This window comes from Canis lupus, chromosome 9 (genome assembly GCF_011100685.1).
Source record: "Canis lupus familiaris isolate Mischka breed German Shepherd chromosome 9, alternate assembly UU_Cfam_GSD_1.0, whole genome shotgun sequence".
Taxonomy (NCBI): domain Eukaryota; kingdom Metazoa; phylum Chordata; class Mammalia; order Carnivora; family Canidae; genus Canis; species Canis lupus.
The window spans coordinates 58,634,023-58,659,393 of record NC_049230.1 but is presented as its reverse complement, the minus strand read 5'-3'; the positions used below and the strand labels follow the sequence as shown (position 1 = coordinate 58,659,393).

Here is a 25,371-nt window from a genome sequence, read left to right as displayed (position 1 = left end):
GACTTGAATTCTAGAGGCCTGGCCCCCAGAGGAATCCATTTCTAGCTCACTGGAGATTTTGGTAAATCATACCTCTTTCTGGGCCTCCTCTCATCTAATCCCCTTTTATTTCCTGAAACTAAATGGGAAGACCTAAGGTACTTTATAAAATTTCTTTTGCCCCTTCCTCAAAGTACCCCACTTTGAACTTCAACTTGTATCATAGGCAGAATAAAATGGCAAGGGTGGAAACGACAGCCCCACCATTAAGTAAGGGTCTGAAGATACAGAGATGAGGACACACAGACTCAGCTAAATGGACATTAAGCAGCCATTCCTAAATCAGGATGATGAAGAAATCCTACAGACTTAGAAGGAGAGTGACACCTGGGTGGCTCAGTGGTTGAGCATCTGCCTTTCGCTCAGGGCGTGATCTGGGATCGAGTCCTGCATCAGGCTCCTTGCAGGGAGCCTGCTTCTCCCTCTGCCTATGTCTCTCCTGCCTCTCTCTCTCTCTCTCGGTGTCTCTCAAGAATAAATAAATAAAATCTTTTTAAAAAATAATAGTAATAATCGGAGAGAGAGAGAAGCAGTGAAAATTCCAGACGCTGTACAGAGGGAGCAAAATCTTGCTCTTGAATCATCAGGAGAAAGACCAAGAAAATGTCCATCTACCTTTATAAAATATCACAGAAGGAAAAGATTCCAAGGGAACAACCCTAACTCAAGAAGTTCCTTTCTGGGGATCCCTGGGTGGCTCAAAGGTTAAGCACCTGCCTTCAGCCCGGGGCGTGATCCTGGAGTCCCGGGATCAAGTCCCACATCAGGCTCCCTGTATGAAGCCTGCTTCTACCTCTGCCTGTGTCTCTGCCCACCCCCAACATGTGCGTGTGTATGTGTGTGTGTGTGTGTGTGATGAATAAATAAATAAAATCTTTAAAAACAATAAAAAATAAATAAAAATAAAAAAGAAGTTCCTTTCTGTGTCTCCAAACCTCACTCACTAGTGAGCTCCAATTCAGGAGAACAAACTCATTTTGTAAACAGGACAACTCAAAATATTGGGTCTGGTGAGAAGCTCTAACCATCAACTAGGTCTTCTCATTATCTATTCTAAAGGTTTAAAAGTAATTCTCCAAATCACCCACAGAATCATAATGCCAACTTCAGTATCTGTTCATTTCTAAAATTAACTGTTTAACTCCAGTGGAAATCACTACTTATGAGCAATCCTACCCTGGGCCCCTAGGGGTTATATTTTTGGGTTCTGACATCTCTAAAAAAAAAAAAAAAAAAAAACTAATGCTGGGGTGCATCAGTGACTCAGTTAAGCATCTGACTCTTGATTTTGGCTCAGGTGATGATCTCAAGGTTGTGAGATAGAGCTGAGCGTGGAGGTGTGGAGTCTGCTTAGCCCTCTCCCTCTGCTTGCCCCCCGCTCACTCTCCTGCAAGCATTCTCTCTCAAATAAATAACCAAACAAAATCTTAGAAAAAAAAAACTAAAAGAAAATTGAAGAAAGTAATACATTTTTTTGATCCAACCATAAAGACACAACTTACTACCATCTAACGCTTATCTAGTGACCTGGCCACTTTGGAAACCAGACTGATGGCTCCTTAAAAGATTAAACATACAGTTACCATATGATCCGGCTATCCCACTCCAAGTGATTGACAAGAGAAATGACAATGTATGCCCACTCAAAAACTTGTAACAAATGCTCACAGCATCATTATTCCTAACAGCCAAAGAATGAAAACAATCAAAATGCCCATCAACTAATGAATAGGTAAATAAAATGTGGTATGTCCACACAGTGGAGTATTATTAAACCATAAAAAGAAATGAAGTAACAATACATGCTACCACATGGATGAAATATTATGAAAATATTGTAAGCTAAAGAAGCCAGTCACAAAAGACTGTATTGTTATGATTCCTATATATGAAATGTCTAGAAAAGGCAAGTCTATGGAGATAAAGGTAGACTAGTTGTTGCGCAGGGCTGGGAAGGCTGAGGGTAGATGGGGAGTGATTGCTAATGGGTACAGGGTTTCTTTGGAGAGTGACAAAAATGTTCTAAAATTGACTGTGGTGATAGTTGTCCAATTCTGAGAATATACTACAAACCACTAAACTGCACACTTAAAGTTTAACTGAGTTATATGGATGTTTAAGTTCTATCTCAATGAAGCTACTATTTAAAAAAAGGCATCCGACATTCTTAGACTAGAGGAGTCAAAACATCCTGTGACATGTCACAAGTCAAAGAACTCACATTCTAATAGTAATTTTTCAAAGCCAGAGATCACAATAAATAAAAACGTCAGTAGAGATCCTCAAAACCATGTAATAAGAAGGAATTTTGGCTCTAGCTATATATTTTTTTCCCCAGACATACATAAGATACCTAAACAGATGTAGCAACCAGACAAACATAACCTTAAAATCTAAAAATCTGGAAAAGTGCGTCAAGTTCAGCTCATTAAGCTGACACCCATTAAGGTACAACAAGAAAAACAATCTTAAACACCATCAATATCAAGACAGAAAAACCATTGTTTATGAGAGCTCTAGAAAGTCAGGTGGTTTTTTGTTTTAATTTTGCATTTACTTAAAACTCTGTTTGATGCCAACAGGGTTCAAGTCACACAGGAAGGTGCTTGGGCTCAACACTGATAGTCCTCCTTGATCTCCATTGTCTGCTGTGTGGGTTCCGCCAGCAACCCTCCCAGCAAGTGGTCACCTTCCTATGGAGTCATTAAACCTCTGAATGTCAGCTGGTGGGATTAGCCAGCAGCTTCCACACCTGAGCCCCCGTGGCAGGGACAGAGGCATTTGGATCAAGATCACTAATGAATACAGAATTCATATGCCGCTTGTCAGGGCTCCTGAGCTGAGTCGCACAGATGCAACCTAAATAAGACGGAGGACAGAACAATTGTTGACGAAGATTAAAAAGTTTTGGCAGTTGGGGAAAAAAAGAGCACCTCATTATTCAAATATGATAGTCTTGCTTATTTTTTTTATTTTTGTTCAAGTTATTCATAATTTACCTCAAATGGACAAATGCCATTCACCAATATTTAAGGACTTCTGGGTCTCATTACTAAATATGAACAGGTCTATGCCATCTGAACATTAGCTATATAAAAAAACAGCTCTCTTGTGAATATCTGAAAACTGTGGGGGGAAAAACAATCAAAGGGTATTTGGGGTGAAGGAGGGTTAAAAGGAAAAAGTCTGATGAACTCAAAGAGAAGAAAAAAATATTTTTCATAGCCAAGTGACTTTTTTATATCTCCCAACATCTCTGTATTTCTAACTTTTTATGTCTTTCTATTCCTGGGCATCTTCCAATCACTGGGCTCACCGAAGAGGTTTATGCACCTCTACTGACATTTGTTTGGCTTCCTGCCATCTTTACAAGCCCTCATCAGAGAAAAACAGCCCAAGCAGCCCAGACCTCAGCTCACCTGGAATAAGATGTCTTCCCCACTCTATTGTCAGAGAACCTCAGGCCTCGCAAAGAAGTAGAATGGCACAGTGATGGATCACACTGGAAGGCTTGAAAGCCAGACTGACCAGGATTCAAACAGTGACTCCATCACTGACTAGCGGTATGACCTGGGGCAAGGTATCTGACCTCCCCACCGCCACCTGTTCTGCTCAAAACGGGGCTAACAAAGTATAGATTAGTATAGTATAGATTCTGTACAGTTACTGAAGGGTAAAGGAGAGAATGCCGAGAAAGCTGTTAGAACAGAGTCTGGCACAGTGTACCAGCACTCAACAAGCACCAACTACTGTGATTAGTGTATCTTCAATACCTCCTTCCTCATTCTAGCAAAAAGGCAAATACTTCCACAGCCTCTGGTATGTGTTAAACAGGCTTCCTCTACTGTCATTGTGACCTCTCTGCAAATCTGTCTCAGATTTTAAGCTTTCAGATGGGAAAGAAGAGTCCTATCTATCTATATTATGCTATAATCTCCAAGCCTGATGCAAGCATGAATGATCGTATCAGTCGTTGCTATGGGATGTTTGTATCCTGCTACTGAATAACTGAAAAACAGAAGCAGCTGCGATATTTTAGAGCCAATTTTGTGTTAGCCACCATATAAGGTGTTTTATAGACCACATCTAATCCTGACAGCGACCTCCAGGCAGGTCTCTGAATCCCAATCTTCTAGATGGACAGTCTTGGGCCGTAGCTTGCCCAAAACTGTGCCATGAGGACAGTGGAAACAGACTCACAGCCTGATCCTCTAGCTCCTAAGCTCCCATGGCTCCTTTCAACCTGACCACACTGAATCCATGCTCTATGTTTTCCTTCAGAGGCACCCTCTGTGCCAAGCTGACCAAATTCTTTTTAATCAAAATAATGCAGGTCTCTTACACTATTGTCCGTGTACAAAGCACAAATGAATCTGTAATTTCAGTGCTTTTCTACCACTAGACTTAAAAAAAAAGGAAAAAAAAAAAAAACCCGTACTATAGTTACTTCTAAGATTTGCTGTCAGGACACCATATTGGTTATGAACGCTTTCATTATTTAAAGTGGATCTATAGCTGCCTGCAATGACAGATTAATTCTGTTTCTTCGGTAGCTAGGTGTTTGGCATCACGTCTGTGAGGTAACCACAAGCCTTTAGGGCAATAGCTGCTCACATCTTTAGCAATCTATAAGGGCTTCTCTAGAGGCCAGCACTTGCCGAGCGATGAAATATGACTCCATAAATCAGACAGCTGAAGTGGCACTTGTATACATCACCATCTATCTTCGTGGCTTCTTTCTGAAGGGTATAGGGTAAGAACTCATCCCTCGGTATTGTGACCAGAGAAAGGACCATCACAGTTGGCACTGACTAAGCATGTGCTACTTAAAACTGAAGACACACTAAGACTAGGGGGAAAAAAAAGATCCTGCTGGTGTTAGCACGCCTCAGGCAGTGGTAGAAGCTTCAGCAACTCATCTTCAAAAGGCAGAGAGCCAGAGCTCTAGAAACCTGCAAAAATTGGCTAAGCCTGCAGTCTTCATTTCTTTAAGTTGAGCATCTTCAAAGTCTAGAATTCTAACTGTAGGGCACAGCAGCTGCCACTGCAGATCTGATCCTCTCCGCTTTTGGCAGCTCTCAACTTGAGATTCTAGCAAAAGAATTTTTCAAGTTGCTATTATTGCCTGTCATGGATTTATAAATATTGTGCACTATCTGCTGTGGCATGGCTCTCATGGGACGCCAGAGCATGCCAAATGCATAACAGAATGAAAAACAGTTTCTATTCTTCAAATAAATGCTAATTTTTTTTAACTGTGCTCACACGATGTGTTTGGTGACCAACTTCAATAGTACAGAATATGTATCAGAGAGGGGGGAAAAAAGCTGATTGTCTTTTCCAGCAGCATTCAGCTGCTACTTTCATTAAGCTTGTTTAATTAGATTCCAGATGCTAATTTGCAAGTCGATACCAGAGGGTGCAGGACAGTTTGCCTTTGAATCGTCTCCCTGTGATGTGAGGGTCCTGCCGCACACCACTACCCTTCAGCGGCCCTCACACGCTATTCTGACAATTAGTGCAAAGAGGGGACAGTATTGATCTTGACAGACTAAATATTAATCTTCTACCCGTTTTAATGAATTATAATCTTCAAGAGTTTAAATTTCTCACTGGGCCCAATGAAAACATTCCTTCTTACAAAAAAAAAAAAAAAAAAAAAAAAAAGGATGGATGGAAGACAAACCTAAGTTATCTGATGGATTCCCTTAATTCTCTCCCCACCCTAAAGTCAAATCTGTTTTTATGTGAGCAATTTTAGCAATTTTCAAGATACATACCCTCACAAAGCTAACACCGTTATATCCAGGTATTCTGGTCAAATTCCTTATACTAAACTGGAAAATGGACTCAAAAGGCCACAGTGTGGTTATCACTAATTTGCTGTCTGGCTAGCCCATGGGTAATAACCAGGATCAGGGGCTTAATTCTTATACCAGCTTTAACAATAGGAAAAAAAAAAATCTGGGGTAGTGGCTCCATGTAATCCATCATCACAAAAAAAAAAAAAAAAAAAAAAAAAAAAAACACAAACAAACAAAAACCAAAAAAAAAAAATAACACCCAACCGAAACCCTCTAATATAACTGACCCCTTGTCAGGTCAACTCAACATTTCGAAACCCACTACTCTGCTAATATATAGCAAATAAGCACCTTTGCTGATAAAAATAAAGTGGGAGATTTATCACAATACAATTTTTTTATGCCTTCATTTCTATCACTGCTGAGTACTATGAATAGTAAAGGTGAAGTTATCAAACTGTATCAATAAAAGGATCTGGGAAGGACTAAAGTTGCTTTTGACACCTCTTTACCTACTCGCTCGATAAATACTGGTTGAACGCCTCCTCCGCAGCAGTTACCATGCTAGGTGGAAGGAAGCAGCACAGTTCCTGCCCTCGGAGGACTTCCAGGCTAATAGCAAGGAGAGAAACAACAAAATGAAAATGGCCAGACCACTGAAGGCAGTGTCAGGGTCACAACCGGGTGAGGAATTTTAAAGACTGTAAGGTCTTTTAAACTCACATGGTTAGCTGGCAGTTTCCTCTGCAACCTTGAACCAGAGCTTTTACCTGAGGCAAGTCATTGGCTCGGATAACTTGAAACAGCAGACGCCTGTCTTAGCCGTTCATGAATCCCAGCTGGGTTTCACTGTTCTGCTTTTTGGCCTATAATCTCCCAATGAGCATTTGCCCTTTGCTCCATCTTCGTGTCGACTGTGTACTTAATGGGGGTGTTTGCTCTGTTGACTCTGCCCCAACGCTGTATATTACTTGAGAAGTGTAGTAGTTATCTTCCTCCATTATCTCAAAAAAATGTTCAGCACTTTCCAGATTGGAAGAAGAGAAAGTCCCCTCCATTTCCCAGGTGGTTTTCGATGACTCAGATTTTGCTTTAGCACAGGGTTATCCTGTCTCAACTCAACAAACACATACTGAACATGAGTTGAAGAACAGAGATGATTTTATGGCCTCTGCCCTCAAAGATCTCCCTCTATCAAGGGCAACTGAGGGAGATACCGCCAAAAATAACCATCAAACAATGGGATACATGTATACGATGGAAGACAAGAACACAAATAAATGAAGCAACTAAGGGCACTGCCGGCTGACGCCAGCAGCAAGAAGGAGTCCATGACAAGCAAGTACATCCTGTATTCAAACAATAGCAAGAAGGGCTGTGGTGGAGCAGGATGCAGCCCCACATTTCCCAAAGTTTAAAACTGATACTCCTGGGCGTGCACAACATTGGTGATACATGAATACATTTGTTATCCACATGAACAGTATGCACTCATGTTCTTGTAGCTCAGGAAAAAACAACCAATGCATCACACCCAGGATTTCATAGATATAAACTATATTTAAAAACTAAATTAGGGGGATCCCTGGGTGGCTCAGCGGTTTCGCGCCTGCCTTTGGCCCAGGGCGCAATCCTGGAGTCCCGGGATCGAGTCCCGAGTCTGGCTCCCAGCGTGGAGCCTGCTTCTCCCTCTGCCTGTGTCTCTGCCTCTCTCTCTCTATGTCTATCATAAATAAATAAATCTTTAAAAAAAAATAAATAAAAATAAAAACTAAATTAAAGGGGCAGCTCTGGTGGCTCGGCAGTTTAGCGCCGCCTTCAGCCCAGGGCGTGATCCTGGAGACCTAGGATCAAGTCCCACGTCGGGCTCCCTGCATGGAGCCTGCTTCTCCCTCTGCCTGTGTCTCTGCCTCTCTCTCTCTCTCTCTCTCTCTCTCTCTCTCTCTCTCTCTTTCTCTCTCTCATGAATAAATAAATAAAATCTTTAAAAAAAAAAACTAAATTAAAAAAAAAACACTAATTTTAACCTAAAATGCTGAACTAAAGCGTTTGTAGGGAAGAGAAAGGGAACAGACAAGAAATGAATTACAAATGCCAAGATCTATCTAACTGTACAGTTAAGATCTGTGCATTTTATTACATGTACATGATATCACAATCTGTAAAATAGTGAATTAAACAATTTTTTTTCAAGAAAAATAATACAGGAGTCAGTATGGCAGAAACCTTAAATGTGTTGTGTAAATGACAAGTTCAAGAAACAATGCTATCCTAGCCCTGCCCAATGGAAATATATGAGTCACATACATAGTTTTAAATTTTCTAGTACCTACACTTGAAAAAGTAAAAATAGGGGTGGCCTGGTTACTCAGTCAGTTAAGTGTCTGACTCATGGATTCAACTCAGGTTGTTATCTCGGGGTCGTGAAATCAAGCCCCACATTGGGCTCCTTGCTCAGTGCAGTGTCTGCTAGAGATTCTCTCTCCTCTCCCTCTGCTGCTCCCCCTGCATATGCTTATTCTCTATCACAAGTGAATAGATCTTTAATAAATAAATAAATAAACGGAGGGGATGGGGTAACTAGGTGACAGGCACTAAGGAGGGCACTTGCTGGAATTAGCACTGGGTGTTATACTAAATGTTGGCAAATCGAATTTAAATAATACTTAAAAATAAATAAATAAATTATAATAATGTTATTTAACCCAACGTGCTTAAAGTAGCATTGCTTCAATATGCAATGAATACACATATTATTAATGAAATATATATATTATTTTTTTAAAGATGTATTTATTTTAGAGAGAGAGCATGTGCAAGTGTAGACACTGTGCGGGGGCGGGGGGGTGGCAGGTAGGGACAGAAGGAGAAGGAGAAAGAATCCCAAGCCGACTCCCCACTGAGCGTGGAGCCCAACACATGGCTCAATCTCACAACTGTGAGACCATGACCTGAGCCAAAACCAAGAGTCAGACACTTAACCAAATGAGCCACCCAGGTGCCACAATGAAATATATTTTTTTAATTTTTTGTACTAAGTCTTTAAAACCTGGCATGCATTTTCTATTTATTTACAGTGCTCTCATGTCAGACTAGGCACACTCAAATGCTCAATAGCTACATGTGGTTGCTGGCTACCATGCTGGACTATGTAGCTAAAGATAATGAGAACACAGTACAGGTTTCTAAAGGAGATAGGGGCTTTCATTCCATAAATACTGCAGTCTAGGGCCAGTACTTCCAAGGCACAAGTTTACATAAAGACAAACAGATCGAAAGACAGAAAGGCGAGGGGGTGGCGGTGGGGCGGGACTATGAACTCTAATTGATTTAACAAAAAAGCCAAGAGTTTGTTCACTGAGTCTGAACTAAAAATTACTGTTTGGTGAAGAATACCTAATTATGATAGCCTAAAATCTCCCCTTTCCTATGCAGTTCTGTGTGAAGTGCGCAGCGGCTACTATCCTGGCAATCCACATAAGACTGGAGAGGCAGCAATGCTCTCCTGGGTGAGACATGTCCAAAATCCTTTCTCACACTGGAAGGAAATAAGCAGTATCAAAAGAGGCAAGAAAGAAAAGTCTTAGAGGGCTTCTTGTCACAGAAAGACAGCAAGTCAGCCTGGAAAGAAGGAAAATAAAGTTGGGAAATCTGAAACCAAAACGTCTCCCAAGTTCTATGCAAATACAGTGCTGGAAAGGACACCTCGCCAAATTCTTTTACAACAAAGAAGTCACTAAAAAAAAAAAAAAAAAACAAAGAAGTCACTAGAACTCATCCTCTCAGCTTCTCCAGCCAGTCTCAGCCTCCCAATGAAAGCGCATCATTTAATATTCCCCAAAAGACAGCAAGATGGCCAGGTGTTAGTTGCATGGTCTTTACAATAAATTCTGTTGTTATCTACTAACGTCCCTTTAGATTTTTTAAAGAATTCTCTCCCGTCAGTTGTTACACTATTATTTGCCTTCTATGCACACTTAAAGTCACTTCACTGGAGAGGGAGGTACTACATTCTCTATAATAGTGATTTTGCACATGGTCAGTCTGTGCCAAGTTTCAACCACTTCCGTGACCAAAACCAGTCACCTGAAATTGTAAAATTAATTAGTAGATCAACTGAAATGGGAATTTGGTCAGGCTGTTTCAAGGTCTCACAGATAATACAAAACTCAAGTGGTCTGAGTTGCACATAAAATCCATCTAAAGAACACATTCTTCAGACTGATATCACACATTTTACTGAAGACATAATCACATTTCCCTTTACTTCCTCAAATCACATCAATATTAAATTCATGGCCTTTGAATCACTTTAAATCCAAACTCTGAATAATATAAAACTACTTTAGCAGAGTGTTAAGTCACTTCTAATATACCTCATGCTTTCAACTTTTTCAGCAATTCTCATTCTTCTCTAACATATGGAGGCTCCAATCAATTGGCAATAGACAAAGCTTTCAAGAAAATCTGAGAAGACTAATGTGGTTTAAAGGAGGGCTTGACATTACTGAGATGATTTTCTAAACAAAAATTGTCAGTCCTTCTCCCCATACCTTAGTTAGTTCTACTGGGTTTGTAAAGCCTCGGGAACTCCTCTCCTTTAGTGTAAACACTGGGAGATCTTTTTTTCTTTTTCTTTTTAAGTGACCTGGTACATCTTATTTTTTCTCTGCACTTAAAAACCCCAAACAGAAAATAATGCTGATACGAGAATAAATTTTCACACTGAGAAATGAGAACAGAATCCTAATCTCATTTACAGTTGATACCTGGACCTGTTTACTATTCTCAATTGGAGAAAGACACTATTATTTTTACTATAAAACACCTAGCTAAATCCTATCTTTAGTCATATATTTTAACTCTGGCGTATGTCCAAGAAAGGAGAGAAATCGAGCCATCAGTGACCAAGTCACTTACGTGTGCTAACCTCATGTACCAAGGGCACAGAGGCTTCTGGCAGGAGACCCCTGTCCTGGTCGGGCAACATCCACAGCCCAACATCCTCTGGCTCTCAGGGCACGTGGCCCAAACCTAAAGGGCAGAGAGAGCTTCAGAGTTCCAATGACAGCTGGTGCTCCAATGACAATGAGCTAGTGGAAGAACAAAAATTTTTAAATATGCAATCTCCTCCAAAGATGATTAGGCATAAAGCATTGTCAAAAAGTAGTTCCCAGAGACTGGTACCTAAACAAAACAATACTGCAAAGCCAGAAACAGCAGATGCCTACATATTAAAGAATAGGGTAAACCACTCATAAATAGCCTATTAATTGTTGAAAACCAGTTGCTACACCCCAACACAAAATTAACTATCAAAAAAAAACAAGAGCAGATAATGAAGGCTGACTTCAGGACCTCTGTGCCCACAAGCTGGCTGAGCAGCAGGGATAAAGCACAGCAGAGGAATGATGTGGTACCATGAAGTATCCGAGAATACTGAACACTCCTTTGAAAGTGACAATGGAAGATCTGTGGGTTTGTTCTTGGAGATTTAGAGGGTGGGAAGGATGCTTAATGGCGGAGGGGTGAGATGCAGGGGAGCACATCAATCACTCAAGCAGACAGGTGGGATGCCATTCAGAAGGTACCACTCTCCCCTACCACCAAAAAAATACAATAAAGAATCTCTTATAAATATATTTGAGACATTAGATCTGTCGCCCTCTGAGAATAGTCCACTACACACACAATCCTGTCCCCATCTTCTGCCAGATGCAGAATCCATAGGGATTTTTTAGGCTGTCCCCATTTTCAGACCAGGTCTGTGTGACATGCAAAGACATACATCGTTTCTCCATTCTCAATGAAAAACAAAAAATTGCGTCATTTTCAGATACTGTGACACAGAAAGCTTAGTGCACAAGAAAACATTCCTCGTTGCAGCAGCATCCATGGCCAAGAATATTCCCAGACAGCCCAAAGGCCAGAGCAAAATGCTGAACAGTTGGGGGAGGGCATAGCAGGGCCACTTCAAAATGAAGCTTTCCCAACCAACTGGTCTTCTTAGCAAACACAGTTATCTGTGCCAAAGAGCATTTCAACCAACAACAGTGCTGTACAAACTTTGGAGGAATTGGCAATCAATTTGTAAATGTCCGACATACAGCTGGAAAAACACGTGACAAGAGAATAAAACTGCAGAGACTTACATACCTCCATATCTGGCCTAAACTTATCTTCAAACACAGCCATTGCTGCCAAGGAACCAGAACCTGAAAGAAAAAGACGCATTTTTAGTGTATCTACCAACTCCCAGCTTCTACATCTCAAGTTTACTTCCGGGCAGCAAAAATGGCAAAACACATCCAATGTCCCACTCAAGCAGAGTGTAAATATTAATCCTTTTAGGGCCACATAAACCAGGTAAACAATGCTTCTCAAAAGCCTGAAGTCACACTTACCACTGTCTCAGGTAAACTTGCAACTGGCCCTACTTTCACTCCTGACAGGCGTTATTGTAAATTATTCACAATAAAATGCTGAAGCATGAAAATGAGGTGATGGAGACTTTGTATTTTTTCAAAAAGTGAATGCCACGTAATTTCATACATGCTATGCCGTGAGTCTGGTGCTCCACAACTGTGCCTTGGCAGGCTGCTGGGTATAGCGCTAAATACCAAGCCAGCGAGAAAGAATAGATTGCTTTAATGAGCTGGCCCTGGTCGAGTCACCTTGACTCACGGGAAAGCGACTACAGCACCAGCAATGGTAATAGGACTGAGTGCAAGCTGCAGCCACCGGGTTATTCCGGCTTCAACTGTAAAACACTTTATTATGTGGCATTTATTTGGAGCTATTATTTTTAGTTCGTACTTTGAAGAGTAACAGCTGAGTAGACAAAATGACAGACAAAGAAACAAAATTTATTATCACAATAGCAAATGGCTGAAAGGTTACGCTGCATAGATATTAACAGACAGCAGATTTCTCCCTACAAAAGTAGGATATAAAGGCGTTACAAATAAGTGTGGGCTCCCTTTGAATGGATGTAAAAGGCAGCTCAGCACTATTTGAAAATTTAAACTTGCTTTGTTCAGAAACCAGAGAATCTTTAGAAAACCATCATCTTGTCTTTACAGGGTCCTGGCAATATTTCAGGATACTCTACTTTTGGAGAGAGGATAGAGTTGCCCACAATTTTTTACTCCAATTAGAAGATTTTTTTGGCATTTATTACTTTTTAACTTGTTTTGCATAACACTATCTATTTAGCTAGGTCACAGGGAAAACCATATTTTCTATTTAAAATGATTTGTGTACATCGCTTGACCACCTCAATGGTTTTAGCAAAGGAAAAAGGCAGCGATTAAACAGTTTCAAATGAGGTGTCCTGCTGATTTTATCAAGTCTGCTGAATGTATAATGAAAAAGGAGAAGCTGACAGCCACACTGCATTGAGAAAATACAGACTACCTTATCTGAACCATTTAAGGAGGTCCAATTATAGATCAAATTTAAAGGGTAGAAACAGCAGATTTACAGACACAAATCAATGAACATGGTAATCCCGATGAATATGACAGATACTCCTGTTATGGAATATTGCTGTGGTTGAGGATCATTACCTTCACAGCACCAGATACATCACATCTAAAGCAGTGGGAAGCGTCAAGTATAGACTGGTATTACAAGCAATGACTATTCATTTAGGCTTGGGAGCAAAAGGCAGCCCCATTTTCCCCTCTTACCATTTTTTCTCCTTTAAAAAAAAAGAAAAGAAAATCTAAAGAGATATTAAAATATCTCTTTTGGTAAGGAGATAGATATTAAACAGCCATAAAACCAGTGCACCCCAAAAAAACCGGCATATAAGCAAGAACAAATTCACCAAAGCCAAACCTCTCAATTTCGTTAATAAATGTGTCCTCGAAAATCTGAAAATAAGAGTCAAAGTCCACCAACATTTTATGAGTCACACATTTACTCTGAGATTCAGGGATCAAGAGGGGAAAGTAAGCCAAGTTTCTGCTCTAAGGCACAGGTGAGAACTAATCTTAGTTTAAAAAAAAAAAAAGAAAAAAAAGCTGGTTTGGTGTGGAAAACAAAGGACAGCTGTCATGAAGAAACAAGAAAACTGCAAATACGGAAAGCTCAGGAAAAAATACTTCTAGATAGAAAATGCTCCTGCAGAGCACCCAACAGCAGGCTTGCCTTATCCATTGTGGTCCAAGAATTTCCCTCCAAAAAGTAAAGGGTAAATGTACCAAAGGCCTGAAATAAATGTTAAAACAAGACAGGGGAGGGCAGGTAACCAAAGAGCTAATAGCTAATAAATTATTTTAAAAGAAAAAAAACCAAGCTTACCAAAAAAAAGACATTTTTCCTTGAAAGTTATTAGCCCTGTTTTAACTCTGAGGACATCTTTTCTTTGGCAGTGCACGATAAAGTTAATTTTACTATTTTTCCTGGGCACATATACTTCCTTCTGTTTAGCTTCATCTAATATTTTAAGAAGTGAAAAATATTTTCCTCCCAATATAGTAAATCTTCTCTTATCAAAACAAATTTTTCTTTCCTGCTTAGAAATAATGCTTACAGACAAAACTTCTGTAAGTGGAAATTATGTACTAAATCTAAACTCTTGAAACAAAAAGTGTCTCTCCAGTGTGGGGATGCTTCTCACACTATCAGAGACAAATTTTTTTCTTTAAGAGCTGGAAGGTGCAGGCCAGGTAAACATAGAAAGAACACTGGAGTCTATTGTGGACATGTAATACATTGTATTTCTGCTTCCCCTTTCCAACACACACTCCAACCTATACAGCACGGACAGAGTGTCGAGAACTTTTTCTGGAAAGCACAAGCCTGCTAAACTGCCTCATTCTCCTGCTCTTGAGATCAAAGATAAGCAGACTCCAAATACACTTGAAAAGAAAGGGAAATTCAACATTAATAACAATTTCTAAATCACTTGCAAATTAGCTCCTGCTCCCAGCTTTTTAGGAAAGGAGGACTCTGGCGCCCCCTTTTCAGAAATACGTGGAAGTGCTAGGAGATAGAGTAGCACTGGTTTGTCAACAGGTTTCCAGGAAACCCTGAACGTGTGTCTACTTAGAACGCTGAAGTCAGAATTTCAAATATGACTACAACTACCCAAAGTGGCAAGAGAACAAGATGCAAATCCTCACATAATTTAAAGGCAATGCAACTGGGGAAAAAGAAAAAAGATGGTAAACTCAATGAGACCAATAGTCTTTAATAACTGTATTCAGGTTTTCTAGATTTTGTTTCAGTGCCATTTAAAACTGTATAGAGTATATCACTTGACTAATGCCACGCTAGTATAGCAGCCATGAGACCTACAAAATGTTTAGATATTATATCCCATTTTTAAGCCACAATAATGCCCTGAGACTTTCCATGATTTCAGCATCAACCAACCCAGCCTGACACATTCAAAAAAAAAGTTTTCTGAGGGAATATTTACCCTGATCCTTTATTCCAAAAACAAAGTCACCTTAGACAACAGAACTCCTTGGCTTCCCATAAAGGAATAAATGAACAGAAAAGCCAGGGGACATTGAACAAGGACCTCTGCTTCAGATGGCAGGCATGTCAGGTGAAGGAAATGATATCAGAGGGAATATGCTTTCCACAAATGCAGGACGAGCTCTAGGAACAAAGGGTGTGGAGGCCTGCCCTCAAAGAGCTTATCTAATGGCGGGAGGAGAAGGCAGTCAAAGAGGAAAAAACCAGGGCATTTTACTGAGCACCCACCACGTGCCACCCATCACGTTAGGCCATTTAGTCATCCCACTGAAGTGATATAGCTTCTTGTCTAGCCTTACAGAACTAAGAAGTACAGGGCAGGAGTCCTGTCTCAGGTGTGACTAGAGACACTCTCTCATACCACAATAGTTCAGAGCAGACATGCATGACCTTCCATGACTTGACCCCCTCCTCACAATTGACACCTAACACAAAACTGGCAATTTCCTAAATTACACCATTTCAAGCCAACCCCACCCTCTGCCCCACTGACAGTCCACAGAACTCCTAGCCAGCTTCAAACCCCAGCTGAGAGGTTACTTCTTCCCACAAGACTTCCCTGAACAACCCCTCACCACAGGTTTATCACTCTTCTCTCCACAACATGTCCATATTTTCATATCTGCAGTCTGAGGCACACAGTGAGCACGAAATAGAAGTGCTGAATTAAGCTGGGCTGATCTCAGGACAACTGTCCCAATGATGGAGTTGGGGAAAACTCTGAGCTGGCCCTTAAGAAGTGATGATAGCGGTAAATGCCTTGATAAAGCGGAAAAGAACATTTATGGCCTAATTTAACATCCTGGGATGAATATAAGACAAACTCAAGTGTGAAGCCAAGTTCAATGTTCAAAAGGAAAAAAAGGCTTTAAACCCACAAAACCATGTCATACTCTATGTCGTAGTCTGGTCCAAACTTCTGTGATACCACAGGAGTAAAATGCCCTCCATGGGTTCTTGCATTTTACTGCCACCACCTCATTTCATCAGTAGTTTTCATGTAGCTGATCCTTAGCAACCTCCACCAAGTCTGCCTTTTTCAGCCCACCCACAGTGGCTGAGTAGCTAGTGTTGCTTCCAGACAAAGTTCTTTAAAACAGAAAAAAGAGGTGCAATCAGTGACCACTATTTAAAAAGATGGTGCAAAAATAAATAAATAAATAAATAAATAGAAGAAAGAAAGAAAGAAAGAAAGAGAAAGAAAGAAAGAAAGAAAGAAAGAAAGAAAGAAAGAAAGAAAGAAAGAAAGAAAGAAAGAAGAAGGAAGGAAGGAAGGAAGGAAGGAAGGAAGGAAGGAAGGAAGGAAGGAAAGAAGGAAAGAAGGAAAGATAGATAGATAGATAGATAGATGGTGTAAGACACAGTAGTGGCTACTTGGCTAATCTACAGGGTCACCTCCTATACCCACTGTCCTTCCTGAGCTCACTGTCTACCTCCTCCCTGCCCAACCACTCCGGACTCCCAACCTGGGCTGTGGAGAGAGACAGGGATGAGGGAAGGATATACAACTCAACCCTCTTGCACCCGAGGGGGCCAGGAACTGCTCTGCACTCCCCGATCCACTGCAGCCACCAGGTGGATACCACTTCACCCCAGCTACTCCTGTTTGGTGGCCATTAAAAGAATTCCTCCCACAAGAGATGCCCTCTGGAGTCCTAAAAAGCAGGTCTGCTCCCCATCTCTGACGGTCAGGGCCTGACTCACTTCAAGATGACAGTGGGGGCCATCCACACTGCTAACTTCCAGGAGAAGGGGGTCCCAGGCAAAAATGCCACAAGGGGCCACAGCTCCAGCCAATCTTTTATTTTTTTTTTAAGATTTTATTTATTTATTAGAGAGAGAGAGAAAGAGAGAGGCAGAGACACAGGCAGAGGGAGAAGCAGGCTCCATGTAGGGAGCCCGATGTGGGACTCCATCCTGGGTCCCCAGGATCACGCCCTGGGCCAAACCGCCAAGCCACCAGGGCTGCCCTCCAGCCAATCTTTTAAAATGAAGTATCTGCTCTTATTAATAGCAGGCCACTGGCTTAAGGGGAGGAGGGGGAAGACCAACTCCTGTAAACAGCATAAAATATAAGCCCTGACAGCCCACGTGGCTCAGCAGTTTAGCACCACCTTCAGCTCAGGGCATGATCTTGGAGACCCGGGATCGAGTCCCACGTCGGGCTCCCTGCGTGGAGCCTGCTTCTCCCTCTGCCTGTGTCTCTGCCTCTCTCTCTCTCTGTGTCTCCCATGAATAAATAAATAGAACCTTTAAAAAAAAAAAAAAAGGCATAATAGGGAACACCTGGGTAGCTCAGCGGTTGCATAGTCTGCCTTTGGCTCAGGGCGTGATCCCTGTCCTGGGATCAAGTCCCACATCTGACTCCCTACATGGAGCCTGCTTCTCTCTCTGCCTGTGTATCTTTGCCTCTCTCTCTCTCTCTCTCTGTGTGTGTATCATGAATAAAATAAAATCTTTTTTAAAAAATTTTAAAAAGAAAGCATAATGGTATATACATCCCCACCAGCAATTCCACTGCTAGGGAGCCATTTTAAAGAAATAAATGGGTAAGTACCCAAATTATGTATATAAAAAGATCACTGTTTAGATTAGCAAAACAAAAAGCCTAAAGGTAAAGGTAAAACACCACCAATCAGACATCAGAAAAAATAAACAATATTATATATACAGTCATTAAACATGACAATACTTTTTTTGGCACTGAGAAGTTGTCCATGTTAAAATATTCAATAGGGGAAAACATGTTCCAAAGCAATATTAACACCTAAGCTTAGAGGACAGATTCTACAAATCTGGAAAAATACAAGTCAAAATATTATGCTTCTATCTGGATGGTACTATTTTGTTTACTCACATTTTCTTATTTTTCTTCAAAAGACCATGTATTACCTGCACTTTCTTAAAGCATATGCTTGGAGAAAATAAGAATTTGACACGGTACAGGATGAAAAAACTAAAAAGAAAAAGCAAGAAGCCCAAGATCTTGCCAGCCGTCACAAGTCGTGCTGCTAAAAGCAGCAGCATGCAGCTTACTCCTGAAATTTCTATACAGGGGCCTGAAGGTCAATCCATGCATGAGTCAATAGTTCCAAGGAACGACAGCAATCAATCATCACAAACAAATATACACACCATGTCTCTCCACCACGAGGGCTTCCTTAGGATTATCTTAAAGGTAAAAGCATCTTAATAATGAAGTCCTTTGAGCAGATCAGCCTCAAGCCAGATCCTCAAACCAGATTATGCAGAAGTCTGTGCTGTGGCACTCAAATTACTAAGCAGACCACAACAAATACAGACACATGGTGTTTAAGAAATGTCAAAGCACAGTCCCGTCGGTTTTGTCTGCTCTTCAGACATGGCAGGTCTGAGTAGTCCCATCTTACAAAGAGGAGACAATCTCAGAGGTAAGCAACTTGCCCAGATCACATAATCAATAATTAACAAATCTGAGATTTTGAACCCAGATCATTCTGAATTTAAAGCATCTGATGTTCCTTCCATTCTGTGTTCCCTCTTAAGTAGCAAAGTCAAATGCTTGAGATCAAGATTAACAAGTAAGCATGGAAACAGCTGTATTTTCCTTAGCTCACCACCCCAAAAAGAACATGCTTTCCAAACTGCTTTTTCTTCAAACATCAGCAGAATGAATAGCACACATCCAGGTATGGTTAATTTGTGTTGTTTCGCTCAGAAATTTAAATGAGCCTGGGATTTTAGTTAAATGTTCTAAATAATTAAACAGATGTCATTCACTGTTTAGCAATGCCATTCAAGTATGTTCTGAGTATTTACTTTAAAATAGTCCCATTCAAAAAAAATTTTAATGAAAAAGAAAACTGAAATTAGCCTCCATTTTCCAAAACCCCTGAAGGCATTTCTGACCTTAGCTTATCAGTACTAGTAGTCCAGTTTGAATTTAACTTTTTCGGAGAGAACAACCCAACTTGGGACAAAATCTGAAATGTATTTTACCAAGATATCACTTTTACCTGTTCCATATATTCAAAAACACCTGCATTAAAATGACTTGAGAAGAGCTTTTTAAAAAACAGGAAATGGAAAAATAAATAAAAATTAAAAATTAAAAAAAAAAAAAAAAAAAACAGGAAACGGGATGCCTGGGTGGCTCAGCGGTTGAGTGTCTGCTCAGGGCGTGATCCTCGAATCCCAAATCAGGCTCCCTGCATGGAGCCTGCTTCTCCTCCCTCTACCTATGTCTCTGCCTCTCTCTCGTCTCTCATAAATAAATAAAATCTTAAAAATAAAAAATAAAAAAAACAGGAAACAGTATTTTTATAGTGTTCACTCAAGTACTAAATCAAACTTTACAATTCTAGAACCTATGTTTTTTAAAACACTGAAGAAACAAAAGACTAAAACCATTTTCTAAACCCACTGCTCTAAGTCAAACTCCTAGAAGGAACTGAAAGCCGGCAGGTAGAAATCTGCCTTTTCTAATAAGGTCTATGCTCACAAACTCCCAAATTAGAAAAGGGGAAAGCATTTATTGGGAGCCTTTTCAGTCCCAGGCCCTGAACTTAAGTGATATAGGTATTTCCTAATTTTACCGACAAAGAAACAGAGGCTCAGCTAGTGAAGGCAGTACAGTCAGTAAGAAGTGAAGCCAAGACCCAAACCTAGGTCTGGTGGCTCTACACTTTAGAAGGGCAACTTCCCACTCATTCTCTCAAACCAACCATCCCAGGAGCCCAGCAGGCAGCAGGCTCTGGGAACACATGGCTGTGCAGGAGTGTGGTCCTTCTCCAGCACATCATGGGGACGCTCCGAGCCTGGCAAGGCTGCCAAGATGTTCCAGGAAGCACCACCACCCCAAGCACAACATGATTGTCCCCAGAAAGCTGCAGTACAGCAGCCCGCTGCCCTAGCCTTAGCTGCCTCCCTGTTACAACGGGGGTGATGACAGAATGGATCTTCCTCATTGGGTGGCTGGGAAACTTGAAGGACATGACACATGGAGAGCAGAATGTCTGGCACAACAAAAGCTAGCAATTGTAATTACTCTAAGACAAAGTCCCCGTCCTCCAGGAGCTATTTTATATAATCATTCTCAACAAGTTTCAGGGCTGGCAGTTTTCATGGAAACAGAGGTCTTCAAAACATTTTTTTTTCAAAGTCAAGAAGTTCTGACAGGCAGCAGGAAATAGATTTTTTTTTAAGATTTTATTTATTTATTCATGAGACAGAGAGAGGCAGAGACACAGGCAGAGGGAGAAGCAGGCTCCATGCAGGGAGCCTGATGCGCAACTCGATCCCCAGCCTCCAGGATCATGATCCCAGGCCTCCAGGATCACGCCCTGGACCCAAGGCAGGCACTAAACTGCCAAGCCACCCAGGGATCCCCAGGAAATGAATTTCTATTGCTTTTCCCCAAATCAATTTAACCAGATATTTTCAGGAAAAAAGCTGCTCTTTCTGCTAAGGAGCGGTCCATTTTAAGTGCCCAACGACCTGTTTGCCACCATGGCCTGCCAAGGGGTAAGATGTATGCAGCGAAAAGAGTAACACACAGAACATTCTAATCGATCAGTGTCAGCTCTACCTGACAGAGTGCTTACTCACACTTGCTCATTGTTAGTCAACTGGCCACTCATCCAGGGTAAAATTTGGTGCTTTCCACAGACCCATGGATTGGGATCATTTTTCACTCCGCTCCTGTCTATGAGGACTAGTCTCCTGGTGTTGGTACCTGCACTGGAGGCCAACGCTGCCAATGTATGAAGAGCTGACTTATGAATATAAAGCAAAGTTGGTGTCAGGGGACCACATTCAGCCACTAGAGAGTAGTGGAGCACCTCTCATTGCTCAGGGAGCTCAGACACTGATTTGAAATGGTTTAATTATATGCATGCATTTCATTGTAAGTCCTGGCCAAAAGCTTCAAGGCGGGGCAGGCCAAGCAATCAGACAATCTTGCATGGGTTGCTGAAATCCAGATTTGTCCTTTGTCAGCATAAACAGTTTAATTTGATGTTTTCACTCCTGAGTAAGCACTGAGTATTGCATTTAAACCCCTTGTGAGGTGGAAGAATGCTTCCTTTTCATCAGCAAATGTACCTCAATGTCAAAGATTCTACCTTTTATTCCCAATGAATAAAAAAAATTACTCTATTTAATATGCTTAGAAATAGACTTTTAGGGGCACCTGGTTGGCCTACTTGCTTAAGCATCTGCCTTCTGCCTCAGATCATGATCTCAGGGTCCTAGGATCAAGCCTGCAGCACTGGGCTCCCTGGATTCTCTGCTCAGTAGGGAGTCTGCTTCTCCCTCTGCCCTCCCCGCCCAACCCCGCTCATGATCTCTAATAAGTAAATAAAATCTTAAAAAAAAAAAAAAAAAAAAGAGGGCAGCCCAGGTGGCTCAGCGGTTTAGCGCCACCTTCAGCCCAGGGCCTGATCCTGGAGACCTGGGATTGAGTCCTAGGTCAGGCTCCCTGCATGGAGCCTGCTTCTCCCTGTGTCTCTGACTCTCTCTCTCTCTGTGTCTCTCATGAATAAATAAAATCTTAAAAAAAAAAAAAAAAAAAAAAAGAAATAGATTTTTAAGCATCCAATGACATTTTCACTTAAAAACTAATTCCCCCCAAAATGCAGCTCCTTTTCTAAATATAGTCAAAAGGAAGTTAAGGGATCCCTGGGTGGTGCAGCGGTTTGGCACCTGCCTTTGGCCCAGGGCGCGATCCTGGAGACCCAGGATCAAATCCCATGTCGGGCTCCCGGTGCATGGAGCCTGCTTCTCCCTCTGCCTGTGTCTCTGCCTCTCTCTTTCTGTGACTATCATAAATAAAAATTAAAAAAAAAAAAAAATTAAAAAAAAGGGAGTTAAATGTTACTCAAAGCAAATAACCTAAAACACCAACTTAAAGGAATCAAGGATTTTTCTTTCTTAAAGATTTATTTATTTAAGAGAAAGAGAACATGAGCAGGAGGAGGGGCAGAGGGAGAGGGAGAGATGCAGACTCCCCGCTGAGCAGGGAGCCCATGTGACACAGGGTTGCCCCACAACCCCCAGGATCACTACCTGAGGATCACTACCTGAGCGGGAGTAAGACGCCTAACCCCAGAGGCCTAACCCACTGAGCCACCCAGGCACCTTGGAATTTTTCTTCTAATTGCAACTTCAACGTCTCATCGACCTGATAGGTTATAAACACTTAAGAAAAGACTAACAAATCAATGCACCTAGGCTAAAGTGAAAGTTTTGTTTTATTCATGTATTTTTAAGAAATGCCACAAAGTATGAGAACAGAAAATTATTCTCCTTCAAACAGAGGACTCCTCTGTGAGTCCCCTAATTCTCTGCTTAGGGGGATAAGACAGAAAATGAGAATTTCCTTAAAATAGGCCTCTCTTAGTCTTCCACATCACTACGCTCTGCCAGGACCCCAACACTCAGGTCATGAGCACAAGGGCACAGCTTCTCCCTCCTACTGCAGGAGCTCAAAGCAGTCCAAACTGACAGGTCTTTTCAAAGGCATCCTCTGCTCTGGTCCACATTTCAAAATAACTTTCCAAATTGCAGTTTATTCCACTTTGCTGGCCTTTCTCAAGTTTTCATGCCCCTCTGAACCCTCAAGAACAAAGGAACACAGAGTTTGATAATTTATAAAACACACTTAGCCTTAATCATCACTAAAGGTTTATCTCATCCACAGAGCCTGTGTGCAAACAACAGGCAATCCTACATACTGAAAAAAATATGCAAAGCACTGGTACATATATTTCCTCACTGACACCATCTATGGACTAGCTGTTATTATCTCCAACCAAGTTCAGACAAGTGAAGGAACCTACCCAAAGTCACACAGCTAGTCATAGCAGTTATGACTGGCAGCAAATCCCTAGCTCTATGAACTCTACAGTGAAAAGTCTTCTGATGCATAAAATGACTTTCCAATTGGTGTGTCTAATAAGCAAGTTAAAACTGAACACTAGGTTATAAGAGTACGAAGGCACTTTTCATAGCCAAAGCCAATTCTGGCCCAATTCTAGAACAAGAACAGGTAGAAATGAATTAGTTAGCCTCACTCTCTCTGCAGTAGGGTCTAAAGCAAAGAACTTGAAAACTGCAAGGACTGCATTTAACTGTTCTAAAAAGTACATCTGGCAAGGGCTTTTCCCTGGGTGTAGACTAGGGACTGAACTCGTCAGAAAAGACTTCATGGTCAAATCTCAGAGCAGAAAAAATAGCAAGAACAACACCCTACACATTAATTCAACTTTACCTACAAGAGATATTAAATATTTTTTTTACATGTAATCAAGAACAAAATCACCCTAATCAGAACAGATTAAGAACTGGTGAGGGCTGGCTAGATTACATTCCCTGCAATAGAAGGATGAGTTTTAAAAGTAAATATTTTCTCATTTTCTAACTTAACGGCACCATCTATTGGCTTAGTACCACCTTCACGGTAAACAGAAAATCAAGATGCATAATCCAACTTTTGCGGATTTTTGGTTTCCAGTTGTTTCATTTCCTAGCATTTCACAGCAACATAAATGTTAACATGTAAAACCCAAGCACTGCACATTACATTTTAAATCTTCTGAAACGCATCATACTGAATCAAAGAAGGAAAAACTTCCAGGGAAATCTTAGTATAGACTGAACTGCACACAGGGAATGTTATTAGCACTAAATATGCACTAAACATCTTTGCTGTGCTACATACAAAGAATTTTTTCTGTATGGTTTCCCATGGGAGAACTCCCCTAAGCCCTATTCTACAGATGAAATCAGAGTCAAAAGCTAATAAATGTAGGACTTAGATCTGAACCCAGTTGGACTCCAAAGACCAGCTCTTTTTACTATACCACAGTAACTGGAAAAATAATGGTAAGAGCCACAAATGCACAGAAAAGAACATGGTTTTTTACATCGTGTTCACACACATTACATTGCAGTACCCCAAAAACCCTGGGACCTTCCCAAGTCAAAGAAAAATTGTTTATTTTTCGAGAGATTTGAGGTTCAGAAAGGTTAGGCGACCAGTCTTGGTCAAGGAGGACTAGGACTGAGCCAGGACTTCCATCTCTTTCTAGGATTCTAGGTTATGCCTCAGGTGGTTACAGACATGCTGTTCTAAATAGTCCCTAGCTGCCTGGACAAAGCCCCCAACAGAACAGGGTACCTTTCATAGAAAATGGGCTCTGAGCATCACTCTAGTAATGATGGAGACCCAAGCTTGTGGAACCCCTGCACAGTCACATGGTCCACACTATTAGGAAAAAGAGTTTTCCAGTGATGCTAGAGTCATGAAGTCCACATGCCCTCCGAGAAGGCTTTTATGTAGGCCTATGAACCACATACAGTGATGCTGAGTTCACAGCTCATTTAAGAGTTGATAATGAACGTAGAAGAAACATTTGCCATCTTGTAGTGCACTAATTTGATCCAGAGCAGGAAAATTTTCAAAATCAAGTCATGTGGAGATACCAAAATGTCTGCACAAAGACTGCACTTTACTGTAAAAATATGGAAAAAATGGCAGGTCTGAATTCCCTACCGATGCTCCAACTTAATTCCAAGACTCTTTTTTTGCCCACAAGGTGAGACATCCAGTATGTTTATTACTCTGTCCCAAATCTTTTTAATTGCTAGGAGGCTCTGTAAACTGGGGCTTAAGAGGTATATTTCAGTAATTAGGAAAACGTACAACCAGTTTATTTGGAGATCAAATTTTACCTGGATGGCCTTGGCAATGACCCCAAGTCTTCCCTAATGATGCATAGCAATGTTTATTCCTTAAGTTAGTATTCCTAAATTGTCCAAGGGCCTCATTTCCAGGAATGTCATGCTTGAAATTTTATTCATATTAATTCTTATGTGAATAAGTGGGCAAAAATAAAAATTTTACATACCTTGCCAATGCTGCTACAAGGAACACTGCCAAACTAATAGCAAAAGATGGTCCCCAAGCTTCTCCTGACACTACTTTAGTTTGCCTAATAAAAGAAAAGCTGGCAAGTTAAAAGAATAAGCTAATTAATCTGAGAATTAAAAGAGCCCA

General features: G+C 41.0%; 1 protein-coding gene across 1 annotated transcript in view; it reads right to left on the bottom strand.

Annotated features, from left to right (window-relative positions):
• PSMB7 (proteasome 20S subunit beta 7) overlaps positions 1–25,371 on the bottom strand; it is a 63,399-nt gene that overhangs the window by 18,286 nt on the left and 19,742 nt on the right. Inside the window, 1 exon segment of the mRNA NM_001284453.1 lies at positions 12,000–12,058. Coding sequence (NP_001271382.1) covers positions 12,000–12,058 — 59 coding nt within the window.